This window comes from Fukomys damarensis, unplaced genomic scaffold (assembly GCF_012274545.1).
Source record: "Fukomys damarensis isolate Sample0158 unplaced genomic scaffold, DMR_v1.0_HiC HiC_scaffold_17, whole genome shotgun sequence".
In the NCBI taxonomy this organism is placed as follows: Eukaryota; Metazoa; Chordata; class Mammalia; order Rodentia; family Bathyergidae; genus Fukomys; species Fukomys damarensis.
Genome location: NW_022900929.1, coordinates 71023976 through 71039171, shown reverse-complemented (window position 1 = coordinate 71039171; position 15196 = coordinate 71023976). Strand labels below are relative to the sequence as shown.

The 15196-nt window shown below is 40.6% G+C and overlaps 1 protein-coding gene and 1 long non-coding RNA gene across 16 annotated transcripts in view; one reads left to right on the top strand and one right to left on the bottom strand.

Moving 5' to 3' along the window:
- Trim9 (tripartite motif containing 9) overlaps nt 1-15196 on the top strand; it is a 105369-nt gene that overhangs the window by 61730 nt on the left and 28443 nt on the right. For all 14 annotated transcript variants that reach the window (XM_033765184.1, XM_033765190.1, XM_033765186.1 and 11 more), the window contains exons 4-5: nt 8851-8961; nt 9999-10152. In XM_033765184.1, the coding sequence (XP_033621075.1) occupies nt 8851-8961; nt 9999-10152 (265 nt within the window). The remainder of the gene's footprint in view (nt 1-8850; nt 8962-9998; nt 10153-15196) is intronic.
- The window catches only part of LOC117286547, a 42023-nt gene that overhangs the window by 2155 nt on the left and 24672 nt on the right, over nt 1-15196 (bottom strand). For both annotated transcript variants that reach the window (XR_004517734.1, XR_004517733.1), the window contains one exon: nt 10303-10392. This is a non-coding gene — a long non-coding RNA (uncharacterized LOC117286547). The remainder of the gene's footprint in view (nt 1-10302; nt 10393-15196) is intronic.

Genomic DNA, 15196 nt, shown 5'->3' with positions numbered 1-15196 from the left:
TGATCTGCGTTTATAATTGATCGTCCTCTAAAATACTTCCCAGATTTGGGTGCAATGTTAAAATAAAAGTTAAAAAAAAAAAAAGCAAAAGCTCTTTGAGGGATATGCAGATGTGGTGACATTTTAGGAATCCCGTTTGAAATGTAAATTACAGCCAATACTATTCTGTGATTAGGAAACAATTCTGGGAGCCACATGTCCATTTTCAGGATGTAATTAACTATAAAACAAATGTTGGATAGCTACTTGATGCAAAAAATGTATTTAACTTTCAAGAAATAGTATTGGCTTATATTTGGGATTATATAGGCAGTAGCCCAACAATTTACCGCGCCCTCTGGATCCCCAGGTTTCTTGTCCCACCTGTATGTCATTTAATGTCCTTCCAGGGTCTTTCTCAGGTAAGGCCCTAAACTTTCCTCACAGTCCGGGACCTTCGCAGGGAATGTATGACCACATTAAACTTCAAGATCAGTGATATCTGTGCTTTTCCTCAGAAACTTATCTGCATCGTTTTCCTTTTAGTAAGCTCAGAATGATATCTGGAAATTATTTTTATTCATGTCCTAATCAGAATTTGAAATAATTGTAAAATCATCTCAACCGTGTTTTCCTTCGAACATTTTAGAATGAATACTACAAGGTGGCACGTGTCTTCTTGGCTACCATGTGATTCTAAGATCCTCTGGAAGAAAAACATATTATAATTTCCATAGTTACTCTGGGAAAAATCTAATCTTTGATTTCTGCGCGTAGCTGGTAAACTTAACATACCAACTCAAAGAGGATAGCTGAGGATGTAGCTCAGTGGTTCCACCACATGCTTCACAAGCACAAGGACCAGAGTTTGATCCCCGGTACCAAAAAACAAAACAAAAAAAAAACTAAACCAACTCAAGGAGGATGCTTCACGACCACGATAAAGTGTAATGCAATATACAGGCCAACTAATTTATGTGTAGGCCTAGTGTGCTATTGTTTTGTTAGTCATTTTTTTCAATTTGTATCTTACCATGTACTTACCACGTATTGCCTGCTGCATTCCCATTATGTTTGCAAATAATTACCTGTCTATATAATTAAGTGTACAAGTTTCCATTATGAATCGTATGGCTTGTGAAACTGCTTACCTCAACTCTTTTGTCTTTGTTTCCTGGCTGAAAGATAATGTGGGAGACCAGAGGAGAACTGAGCCCTAATTGGCCTCCTCTGTGAGCACAGAGAAGGCTGCACTCAGGGGTGATTGCATATTGCAAGGTCTAGGGAAAAGTTAAGACAGCTGAGGTTAAGTTGTTTACCAGAGTTTGCACCAATGGCTATTGGAAAGCAGATGAATCTTGCGTTACTTTGATTGCTTGCGTCTGTCTGTGGGTGAATAAAGGTAAAATAGCCAGACACTAAAGGCTCTGCTGCTTACTAAGAGGAAAGAGCTCCCTAGCTTCCCGCATGTTAAGCTGACTCTGAGTCGCTTTGTCGTTGGTCCTCCTGCATCCGCCCCGCCCCATGGGTCAAAAAGAAGAAAGTAGCATGTCTAGGTCCCCCACAGAGTAGTGCCTGGGTGGGGAAAGCTTGGAGGAGTAGCCTGACTCCCCTGGAGTGGTGCCTGAGTCAGGAGTGACCTGAAACCTGTGGGACTCGGGACTGGGGAAAGGATTTTGGGTGGGTTACAAGACAGCCCTTTGATTCAGGGGTGAGAGAGAGAAAATCTGTCCAAGCTCACAAAAAATTTCCAAATAATTGGATATGACCAATTATTTGGCCAATCACCTGGCCAATCCCACTAAAATAAATGGCAAAGAATTGGGCTAGTCCATTAGAAAGAAAATGTGGAAAAATTAGGCACTTGAAATAACTGGAAACCTGCTACCCACAGAAGGTGGTAGGGGGCCAAAATTTAATCATAATTTTAACTGAGCAAAACCTATCATTAATGAGAAACTCCTTTTAGAATTTATTTGGCAAATTCTATGGTCCTGTGCTTCCTACCATGTAGGAGCAAAGATCACAGAGTCTACATGGGACAGAGTGCCCAGGATCCATAGGAAAACACTAGGAAGCCCCTACCCACAGCTGGGACTCTCCTAGTTTAGGGGGCACATGCTCGAACACCCCAAATCACTGACATTGCCAATGAAGGCTAGTCTCAGGTGTCTTTAATGCCCTTTGCCTTCACCCAGGTGTGAGTGATACTTCTTACCTTAAGATGGCACCTGACTCACACTTTGAAGATAATGGAATAATCTGCTATACCTTGCTGTACTTTACATCCTATAAGACACAGTGTACCATCACTTTAATCACAACCCACTTTCATTGTATGGGTGGAACTGTACCTACATGCTTGTATTAGACTCCCAGTGGCTTGGATTTCATTACCAAAATATAGTGTCTCTGTGTAAGATTACAGAGCTCTATAGCCTAAGACTGCTTTGCATATTCCCCTCAGTGTTTATTGATAAGGTTGTTGGTGGTATTCACATTTCTTGAATAAAGAGATCACAGCTTTACTGTTAAAATCTCCAGCTTCCTTAAATATAGCTGCTTGTTTTATTTAATAGACCTACACGAACCTTTGATTAGAAACACAAACTTCACATTTGTCTTTGAAATGATTAGTCACCAATGTGGGTAAATTAAAATATGGCACAGAGAATAGTATCAAGAGAATGGGAGAAAATATTTACCTGAAATCCTGTGGGACAATAGTGGCATATGAGAAATTTATAATGCTCTTAGTGGGGACCCCTGAAACATTACTGGCAACCTCTATAGTAGGCTCCAGTCTCCTGCTCAGTGTACAGTGCAGGCCTGAGGAGAAAAATTAAAAGACAAAACTAAGACAGAAAGCTGGGTGCCAGGGCAACCAATGCTGGTGCAACTGACAAAGGCACTGGCCAGTCCACGCCACTGATTTTTATTGGAAATCACTTAGGGTAAAGGCCAGCTACATGGAAGGCTCATATAAAACAAGGCAAACCATTCTCAAATTAGGAACAGAGGAGACAAAATATATGGTTGCAATTAGAACACTGTCCCTCTAGTTAAGAAGATTTTAGTTGTGGGAATGGAATTTGGGTGCAAGTTGGTGACCTCAGCTTGGCACTTAGGCTTTGCCAGACTAGCTTCTCAAAAGAAGCCTGTGGGGTTAACTATGCACACCCTGCACTGCTCACAGCCTGATTTGGGCATAATCAAGTTACAGTCTCCCACGTGCTCTGCCTTAAATTCCTCAAGTGTAAGTTAATGTAACAATAACTTAGCAAATAATATTCTAGGAAGAAACAGAATTCTTTATTTTATGAAATGAACCTAACAGCCAAAAAACTTGACCTTTAACTCATACATGAGTCAATTCAAAGCATCAGTTGATCAAAAAAAAAAAAAAACCCTATAGAGAACAAATTCTTCAAATTTTCACCTTAAAAGTATGAGTGCCTTAAATAGAAACAAGCAGAGGGATTATTTTATAGTTAGAAAAAATTGTTTTAAACTATGATAGATAGGCATATATTGCACATAGGAAAGAAATTTTTGAAAAAAGCAAGAATATTAGCATTTATTTAGGCTAACAGTTTATAAGTGATATCCCTGCAGGTCACACGATGAGGGAAAGCATTATAATTAGAAGTATTTATTCAAAAGAATAAAGGAAAATTTAAAAGGGCTACCTGTGATATGACAAGGTGAATGGAGGTGGAAGAAAAGTCGTCAAGATCAAAGTTGGATATAGTAAAATTCCTCTTAGTTAATATCAAGTTTTGCTGCCAGTTGGGTCACATGAGATGGCTGGAGGAAGCAGAGATTGGCTGTCAGCAACAGGAATGTAGCTGTGGGCAGCAGAGCAAATGCTATACTTGTATAAATTTGCTGGACTAAATGCTACCGAAAAGTCTGAGAATTCAGAAGGACACAGTCAATTTTCAGACTTGTGTGTGTATGTGTGTGTGTGTGTGTGTACATAGCACTGAGAATTAAACCCAGGGCTTTGTACACACTAGGCAGATATTATACCACTGAGCTGTACTGCAGCCCCTTTAAAATCCTTTTTATTTTGAGACAGGGTCTTGTGAAGTTGCCCAGGCTGGTCTTGAATTTGTGATCCTCTTGCCTCAACCTCCCGAGTAGCTGGGATTACAGTTTAGATTACGGTTTTAGACTGTCCAGCTTTAGACTGTCCTTTTCTGAATAGATGTCAGCATCCTATCCTCACTCAAGAAGTGACCTTCATCAGTTTGCCACTGAACAAAATAAAACTATTTAAATAAATGAATATGCACTTGTCACCAGAACAGATGGTAAATCTGTTGATAAAATTTTGAAAATTTTCTCTGAAATTATGACCTGCAGATTAATTCATGGTCCCTCAAGAGCCGGTTTAGGCCCTAGTGCAGATGAAAGCAGAAAAACTGCTCTCCCAGAACCTGCCTGTGTCATTCCTGCAGCTTGCACAGTGTCTAAGAACAGAAACTCCTGAGTCCAGCCAGATGCAAACATGGTGCCCAGAATAGAGCCAAAGCACAGAAATGTGTGACTCAGAGGAAAATGTGACATGGCCTGGCTTCCCAGGAATCATTTTTTATAAAAACACAAGTGCAAAGACAAATAGTATAAAAAGTGTTAAAAAAAGAAAAGGTAAGCTGGTAAAAAAGCTGATTCAACAAAAGGTGAAAGAAATACTTGTACTCTTAAAATCTAATTATTTGTACTTAAAATCTAATTATTTGTACTCTTAAAATCTAATCATCTCCATAAGTCAGAAGCCATGCTCAGTTAGTTTGGAAATTAGAAATCAGTTCAAATGTACCCACACTGCTGCCCTGGAAACCTATAGTTTTAAGTTTAGCAGTGATTTTTGTCACAGGCTATTGTGATCCTTGTGGAATGGATTGAAATGTAAAATGACAGAACAAAGTCAGTGGTGGCAATAGTGGGCCTTGAGAGCCGGGAACTTGGGCTGTGAAGTGGTTCCAAGAATCTGGAGCCACAGTGTAAAGGGCCCATGGCCAGCACCTCCTGAAACTTGCCAACTCTTTGGCAGCTCGATGATTGAGCTTCTCAAGAGAGGCCGGCCAGGCCCCACACCCAGACAGCAGCTTCAGCATCAAATATACCTTAGTGGGGAAGGGAATTTATAGAAGCAAGCAATTTTATGAGGACTCAGTAATGTATAAAATAAAATTATCATTGAGTAGAGTCATCTAGAAAGCAAACACAATAATTCAGTCCTTCTTGTCTCTGAAGCAGACTCCCTCCTTCTGGCTTACTGTGCTCAGATCTGGTCTGAGCTTGTTACCTGAACTGTTAGGACCAGTAGTCACAGCAGATGTCATTTGCATAAGGAAATGGTAACTTCTGAGATTTCTGCTCACTAGCATCAGTGATGCATCGGGTACCAAAATATAACATTTTTCTGGGAGCAGAAGTTAGGCCTTAGAAAGCAGAGGAGAGTAGCATGTTAGCTGTAGGTCACCTGTTCCAAATTTTTAAATGTTTTATTGGGGAATATTTTTCCCCCCAAGAAGCAGAATCCTTACTGTTCTGTATATTTTCTGAATACAAAAATTTGTATTCCTTGATACCAGACCAACAGATTGTAGTAGTGATTGTCAGAAACATACTCAATGTTAAAGATTAAACCAACCAATGAATTTTAAATTTGATTCCTCGCCAACAAAAATCATCTTTACATGTAAATTGGTACCTTTCACCAATTACCATAGAGCTTCAAATTTTATATTTTATTTTTCCTTATAATTATCATCGAAAACATAAAAGCAATAATCAATCATCTGCAAGAAAATTAGGAGACCCAAATCAGCCAAAATGGTCTTGAAAAGAACAAAATTTCAGGGCTTACACTTCCTAATTTAAAAACTTACTATACAGCTACAATATTGTGCTTTTTGGGGAGTGGGTACTGGGGATCGAACTTGGGACCTTGCGCTTGTGAGGCAGGCGGCAGAACCACTAAGCTAAATCCCCAGCCCCTATAAAGCTACAATATTAAAACAATGTGGTACTGATATAAAGAGAAACATAAATTACTGGAATAAAATAGTCCAGAAATAAACTCTCTCATGTATGGTCAAATTATTTTCTACACAGATACCAAGATAATTTAAGAAGGAAAAGACAGTTTTTTCCACAAATGGCATGGAGGAAATAGGGTATTCATATCTCCAAAAATAATGTTAGATATTTAACTAGCATTATATATCAAAAATAACTGAAAATGGGTCATAGACCCAAATGTAAGACCTGAAATTATAAGAACTTTAGCATAAAACAAAGGGTCAAAACTGAAGGATATTGGATTTGCCAGTGATTTCTTAGCTAAGACACTAAAAGCTAATCAATAAAAGAAAAATTAGATGAGTTGGACTTCTTCATAACTGAAAATATTCATGCCTCAAAGGACACTAACGAAAGAATGCAAAGGCAACCTAGGAAACAGAAGGAAATATTTGTAAACCATATTATCCGATAAGCAGTTGCTATCCAGACTATAAAGAACTCCTAGAACTCAACAACAGCAACACTTAATTTAAAAAATGGGTAAAGACTTAAATAGACTTGTCTCCAAAAAAGATATATAAATGATCAAGAAGTACACGAAAAGGTGCTTAACATCATTAGTCATTGCAGAAATGTAAATGAAAACCATGAGATGGCTATTCTATTTTTTATATGGGAAATAGAAATGCTGAAGATGTGGAGAATTTAAAACCCTTATGCACTGCTGGTAGGAATGTGCAGTGGTACAGTTGCTATGGAAAACAGTATGGTAACTCTTCAAAAACTAAGCATAGACTTGTCCTATAGTCCAGTAATCCCACTTCTGAGTGTTCCATATGTGCAAAGACGTGAAGGTGACCCTTGCACGCATATTTGTACACTCTCGTTCATCACACCTTCATTCACATGAGCCCAACCCTGGGATGACTCAAGACTCTGGAAGGATGAATGGGCAAGCTATGGTACAAACATTTAAAATGCTGTTCTGTCTTTAAAAAACAGAAATCTTGACCCAGGCTACACTATGGATGAAACGTGAAGACCTTATGTCATCACAAAGGACGAGTTACTCTGCGATTCTACTATGTGGAGTTCCTAGCGTAGTCATATTTGCAACAAGCAAAACTGCAGTTGGCAGCAGCTAGAAGGAAGGGAGATGTAGATTTATTGTTTAATGGGTACAGAATTTCAATTTAGGTAGAGAAAAAGTTCTGGAAACAGATGGCAATGATGCAGTTTGAAATCACTTAATGCTATGGAACTGGGTACTTACATATGGTAAAAGTGCAGAATTTTAATAAAAATATATATTTTAATATACTATACACACACACGCATGTATATCCATGACAAAAATTGGAACAAAACCCAAAAATAATGAGTTGTTCAAAAATTAGGAAGAAGTTAAATGTCCACATATAGGGGAAGAAGAGTGACTGAATGGGGCTGGGGATTTAGCTCAGTGGCACTATGCCTGCCTTGAAAGTGCAAGGTCCTGAGTTCAATCCCTGTTACTGCCAAAAGAAAAAGACTAAATGGGTTATGATTAGTCAGTGGGATGTTTATCTGGCAAGACATTTAATGATGGTGGCAACCTGAAAAATGCTGATATAGTACTAAATTGGGGTAAAATTATATACCATAATTGCAGCTGTAAATAAGTGTGGTTCAGGGAAAAGAACTAAAAGGAATTATCAAAGTGCTATAAAAATTTACATTATGATGGGGAGATTATTTGCTTTGTTTTTATTTGTTTTCTAGTTGTTTTGGGAAGCAGATGTAATCATCTGTATTGAAAAATGAATTCATACTCAAACATGAAAAGATTTAATATGGAAACTTTTTAAATCTTTAAAAAATCAAAATCTTTTAAAATTATTATCCATAAAAGCCAAATACAGGACAGTTTTGAAGCTTTTGCAGAAGTAGTATATAAGTATCATGAAGGTTCCTAGAAAATCCTAGTTCAGTTCTCTGCTTCAAATACCACTCAGGATTCAGGTCACTGAGCAGAGGACGCACAGATGAAGGAAAAAACTCTTCAAGAAATGTCATGCATTTGTCACTGGGCAAAGACAGCTTCCCAAAGGCAGAGATCCCAGGCTTAGAGAGATGCCTATCTAGGCTAAAGCAGGCTCACAGCTTGGCAAATAGGTCAACCTTTAAAAGTGATTCCCAGAATGACATGGTGATTCTAACTGGGTTATTCTTAAAACTTTATTCTCCATCTGCCATCATCCTCTATCTTATTGACACCATCTTATTGTCTCCCACAAGCTCCACCTGGTCTCTCCAGCCCCCTACCGTCCACCCAAAGGAGAATCAAAGCCCCTGCAGCCATGAGAGGGCAAGAAAAGGAAGGCAGCTGGTTCAAAAGATGATGTCTGCTCTTTGAAGAGGCAGGCAGTGGGCAGGGCAAGTGGGCAGCAGGGTAAAAAGCAGAGTTGCAGCCACCCACTGAGAAGCTCTCAGTTTCCTACAGATTCCCAGGACCTCCCTCAGCTCACAGGAGAGGCAGCCTCCCAGTTAAGAATGGGATGAGGGCTCCGTGGAGGGCATAGCTTGATGTGCTAAGGTCACCTGATTTACAAGGCCGCAGCCTCTGCGTTCCTTTCTGGGATGCTGTTGTTAACTGTTGCCTCCTCTAAGAGCCTCATCCGGTCTGTCTTCCAGGGCCATTGTCCATGCAGACATTGCCACAAAATATTCTCATAACCTAGCTCCATTCCATGATGCCCTTGGATTCTGGTTTGAAGGAGCTTTCTAAAGTCTCAGCTGGCTTCTTCTCTTCTACCTCCTGCCTTTCTGGACAACTCTGTTCTCTATCAATCCTAGGTGGTTCGAGATCAGATCTCTCACTGCACAGTGAAATTGCGTCAGACCACAGGTCTCATGGAGTACTGCTTGGAGGTGATTAAGGAAAATGATCCTAGTGGCTTTTTGCAGGTAAATGTTAACCATTTGTGCTTCAGATTCTACATGTCCCATACAATGAGTCTAGGATATCTAGGCAGGACATACAGCCCTGGCCAAGCCTGGTTCAGCAGAACCTATCTTCCCACCTCCCTGGGCGTGTGGGCACCTGCTAAATGAGCTCCTCTGACTTTCTGGAAGTCTACCACCAGGTGCCACAGGATCGAAAAGTGCCTGGGTTTTTTGTTGTTTTTGTTCTTGCGAAAATAATTCCCAGTAAATTCTTCCAAAGAGGAGGTTTCCCCTTGCCTAAGAGTCAGACCCCCTCCATTATTATGAACAATTTTGTCAGCCAAAAATATCTAATATTCAAGTCTCTATCTTCTGGTCACCTCCTCTCGGCCAGTAAGTCAGTGATTTCTCTAATATAGTGAAATTTACTCATGTTCAGCATTAAGTCTTTTAGTGAAATACTACGATACAAGCGAGATGTTATTTAAATTTAAGGCACCTTTCGTTAAAGGGTATGAAGATTCTTCCAATTTGCTTTCTATTAAAATACCAAGAGTGACCAATGGTGACTGAATGTAAGAAGTGAAAGAATTCTCTACCAAAGAACCGAGTGATAATTGCAAAAAGATAGTGTATTTCAAATGTAATAAATCCCATAGGCAGCCTCTCTAGTTCTGAAGTCTTGATATACTACCCACACCTCAAAATAGAAGCTTAGATCTGTTGCTTCTAACAGATTAACACATCAGTAGCATATACCATTCTTTACAGCTTGGGCTCTAAGTGGTTCAGTCATAAATAGCATGGTCACCTATCCAGGTTTGTGTATTAGATCAGTTGACACCTGCCCTCCCTCTGACTCGCCAAAGTGTTCAGACTTGCTTGATAAATCTTGGGTCACCCTAGTCATAATGGGATCCTTCTTACCAACCACACTGAGACCAGAAGCCTGTGGCTCCCAGGGGAAGTTTGATGGCGATACTCCCAGAGAGTCAAGGAACAAGGTTGTTTCAAGTGTGGCAGTGTATTTCTTAGGCTGTGGTCTTTGCCGTGATTAGATTTCTGACGCCCTCATAAGGAGAGTGCACCTGACTGAAGACCAGTGGGGGAAAGGCACGCTCACGCCCAGGATGACCACGGACTTTGACTTGAGTCTGGACAACAGCCCTCTGCTGCAGTCCATTCACCAGCTGGACTTCGTGCAGGTGAAAGGTACGTGCATGTGTCACCCAAGCCGGACAGCCCCACCCCAACGGGATACAGGTGCTTGCAGCAGAGCCAGTGCCCCTCTGGTGAGAGTTACAAAAATCTGGGATGGATCCTACCTTCCCATACTAAGATACTAAGCACATCTCCTTGTACCTGTGCAGGCTCCCACCGAGCAGGGCAGATAAATTCAGATGTTTGACTCTTTGTGAGGCTTAGAGATTTCACGTACTCAGCATCAGAGACCTGACGTAGAAGGAAATGCAGAGAAAGAGAAAATATCACTGCACATGAATAAAACCTTGCCCCAGGAAGGAACACAGAGACAGTGGCAGAAATCAAGGGAGTCCAGGATTGCGATGGCTGCTTCCACCTGCAAACAGAAAGCAAAGGGCGGAGCACGGATCAGAGGGAGCGCACGAAGCGTTCAGCTTGCCGATCACGTCAGCCTGCCAGGATCGGCAGGAAAAGACACGCCTGGAAGCCCAGGAGAAATTTGAAAATTAGTTTATGTAACCGACAAGTAACAGCAAGGTCTCTTGAGATTTAAGGGCAGGGGGCTGAAGGGAAATATAAGTATTTACAATTATGTTAAGGAAAATAAAAACTCAAGTAATGGTACTTTCACGGCAATGTAAGTCATAAGAATATTACTTGGGGAATAATATTTTTGATTTTTTAAAACTTTTGGTTTTGAAACATACACTCGCTGAAATCTGCAAAGGCAGTAAGGAGAGGCCCTCTCTCCTGGTTCCTCTCCGTGTTCCAGCTGGCGTCCCTGCACTGGTACTGAAACCAGGAACCCGACTTCGGTACGGCGCATGTGCACGGTTAATTAGCCAGATACCCTCCCCAGTGCCGTTTTACTTCTATAGCTCCTTGGATTCTCATAACCCTGGCGGTCAGCTGAGAAACCTGGGGCACAGGAAGCCTGGGTCCCTTCAGCCCACACAGCTAGTATGTGACGGGGCAGTGTTCACACCTGGGGACTGTGACTCCTGAACACACACTCCTGCAACTTCCAGTTTATGCTACAAAGCTAGTTCCTCCCTACAAGATTTCTTCAGAGAATAACTGAGCTTACACTTAATAAATCTAATTTTTGTGTTGCAGCAGTTCTTTCTTGCTGTTTAAAATCATTCTTTAACTCCCACATCGTGGCCTATTAGATAAACACATCCCAAACAGAATACAGCACCCTGAATAAACCCCTTCCATCAGCCTCTCTGTCCGCAGTTCTTTCAGGGAGACAAAATCACTGAAAGATTATGTCGCCAGGGGCTTGGGGGAGAAAATATGTCACAAAAGAGCAATATGAAGGCTTTTGATGGAGAAAAAAAAGATCCAGCCCCATTAGCCTTAGTGAGGGCACAGCAGGAGGACGCAGTTAGAGGGTAAAAGCCTTGGGCTTTAATCAGCAAACGGAGCCCTGTCTCTGCTTTCATTATGCTTCTGAGCCTTGTCCACTTGCACACAGTGGAGATCAGGCCATGTGGCAGGATGGTGACAGTTATGTTGGAGTTCCCAGGCCCTTCGTGGTGCGAGAAGGGCAGGTTCACGCACCTGGCGTCACAGACCACATTTCCAAAGCACTGCCACTCAGCCACGTACCGTAGCAGTGCGCACAGAAGACTGGAGGTGGTTGTGTGTGCAGACTGCTCAAGTCTGCGTATGACAGACAGTGCATGTTTTGTAAAGGCCACAGTGCAGATCCCCTCACCACAGCAATTTGCCTGCAATGCAAAATATCCGAAACAATTGTGAGGTTAATAAAACAGGCCATTTGGTATGAGAGTGGATTACTCCATTTTTTTCTACCACTTTTATCTTAATTTAGTTTACTTCTGATTATTATCTCTCTGCCTTATTATTTTGCATGCTTTGCTTTGTGCTCATTAAGCTTAATTAATTCAGTGAGAGCCCAGCACTCTGTAGAAGCTGAATAATTTTTACCTGTCAGATGCTTGTAAAGAAAGGAAAGGTCAAAGGTCATATGGCTAGGACTTGATTGGCTGTAATTAAAGGCCGCTCCTCCTGAGCTTGTAATGTTGCTAAGCACATACACGACTGGTTCTGGTGGAATGTCAGTTTTGCCATTTATTAAAGAAATTCTTAGTTTAATGGAGTACATTTTCACAACTTCTCAGTAAAAATATTTCAAGAAACTGCACCCTAAACTCCACATATGGCCAAAACCTAAGTAACATTTGAAATGGTATTCACGTGATCTGGCCATTGTGAAAGTAACAGTGCATGTAATTCAAAGTGGGCTTTCCAATTGTGCTAAGTGGGTTACCGTAAAGAGTTAGCTGAAATACGCTTAACGGAAACATCTGTTTGCTTTTTGACTTGAAATTTTAACAAGCACGTCTCCTGTTTTGAAATCATCACAGATGCCCACCCCTTTTGTCACTATTGGTACTGAAAAGACAGGTTTGCTGTTGGTTTCTGTATATTTCCACTTGTACCAGCTATTGTTCAACAAGAATACACTGCTTTATTCTCTTAGGACTAAAGATTTAACTGAAATCTGTATCACCCCTGAGCAATTGAGATCTATCTGGAGAACGTTAGTACCATTTTTGTTCAAATACCCCTAAGCTGTAATGATAATGTTCTGGTTGTGTCTTGATTAGAAAGTTACCTTACTTTCTTTCCAGATGACTAGAAATAGTATTTGATCTTTCAATTTTTCTTTTATAGAAAATAATGTATTAAGATCTGTCTCCTGTTTTTATTAGGAAGTAATAAAAAAAATTTCCCCTTAATTCTAAGTCAGTATTGTCAACTCTTCCCCAAGTCATAGGAAACAAGTTTAAGATTTTTTTCTTAATTTGCCAAAGATTCTGCTACTTGGTTAAAAATAGATTTCAAATACCTACTCCATCTCAGAAAAAATTGTCCTAGAATGGTACAAGGACACAGAATATCCCAAGATCCATGGGTCAGGGTGCTGAAATGAAATGTCTTTGTGTTCATTGTAAACTAGGAGGCAACCATGACCTGAAACCCCACCGACCCTTTTTAGCCCATAAACCAAATGGCTATTAATTTCTTTAAGTGCTTCTGCTCCCTAAAGGATGTATTTATTTTCATTGATTCATCTTGACTGTAACAGTCCTGAGTATGCATCAAGGCCATGGCAAGGATAGTGTGATCTGAACAGAAGTCTTAGAGAAGGAGCTGCCGGAGGGTTGGGAACATGGGTGAACATACACACATGTGTACCACCTGTCTAAGTGCAGTAGTTTGCGGACCTGAAACATGTTCTCACAACATACATTCATGTGTATCCTTTACAGTGGGCCAGTGATAGGTTTCCAGAAACAGCCTGTAGTTCCTCTGTAGTCTGAGTGTCATGGAATTATAAGAAAGAAAGGGTCTGAGGTGAACCCTCAGAGGTAACAGTGCTATAAAATGGCCTTCCCAGCCACCGTAGCTCTGGTTGGACTGTTTCATTAATACCTACCAGCAATTATTGGGAACCTTTGTTGTCTACATTGTAGGAAACAGAAAGAAACTTTTGGAACTAGGATGAAGCCTTTCCTTCAGTAGGAGGACACGCTTTATCTAAGCACCACACTGGAGAAGCAGCATGATACAGTGCCACCCACCCAGCCCTGGGAGCCAGGCTACTGGGCTGCAGATCCCAGCCTTGTCCCTTGCTGGGCATGAAACTTCTCTTGAGTTTCAGTTTCCTCATCGACAATACAGAGATAATGACAGTACCTACCTTATGAGGCTGTGAAAATTAAATGGGTTAATACAGGCACACGCATGGAATCACAATACTCTGGGAGGTTGAGATGGGAGAGTCATGAGTTCAAGGCCAGCCTGGGATACATTGTGAGTTTGAGGCCAGTCTGTACTTAGCAACATCTGTCTCAAAAAAAGAAAAAAAATGAGCTAATATTGTAAGCCTCACACTACCCTGTTTGGCATCCTGTGAGTGCTCATAAAGATGTGTGTTCTGTGTGGAGGTGTGAAGCCAGCAGTGCCCTTCCTCCTCCCTTGTCCTCACCACAGTCCTGTTCATTTCACAGAGCTGTTCTGGAGGATTGTGGGTATGTGCAATTTGAAAGATTAGAGGAAAAAGTGAAAAAGAAAGCTGAATAATTCAAAATAGGGCAGCCTTGAAGAGCAGTAAGATATTTGAAAACCTAGGAGCCACTATGGCAAAATTTCAACAAGCCCCAAGCAAGATAAAATATAAAGACAAACAAATGGAGGCACATCATAATCAAATCACATGGCCACTGTCAACAGGAAAATATGTCAGAAATTTATATATACTGAAAATACTCTTGAAAAGTAAAAGCAAAAATATTCACTGTATTACGCCTCATAACTATGAACTGCATCTCCACCAAACCCTTTTCAGAAGTCAGCAAAAATAGCTGCTCCTATAAGTGGAGAATTTTCAGCCTGCATCTTGTTTTTACAGGCTTAAAGAATGCTAAATGCCAGAATGCTGGTCAGCTCAGAAGAAACTAGCTGTCAAGAAAGAAACACGTCCCCACATGAGCATAAAAGTTTGAAGATCAAGCTTCCTATGGTAGCCCAGAGACAGTGGTTTCCATAAAATAAAAAGCTCTCTCTTAGACACCATGCTAGGAGATGTAATGCTACCCAATTCCAAACCATAAAAGACAGATTAATCTGAAGACTCTGAGCTTGTTGCACACCATTTATTTCATACCTAAAGAAAGGAAATAGGGTATCAGAACACCTACTAGAAAAATCTAGCTTTCTAAATGTCAGCCTGAGTTTCTCCTAATAAGGCTGTAATTTTGTCCCATTTGCCTTTTATATAAAACATCATTCGGGGGTAAATAAGGAACAGATAAATAAGGAAAAAGAAAAAAGAATCTTTAACACATAGAGAGAGAGAGAGAGAGAGAGATTTAGGCCCGCGCGAATTTCCCTGCCTAAGTCCTTTCCTGCCTTTGTTTTTGGTTGTTGTTCATTTGCTTATTTGTTTAAATCTGGATCAATATTATAATCTGAAGATGGGAGAGAGGTTAGAGTTTTTTCTATCTTTTTGTTCTGT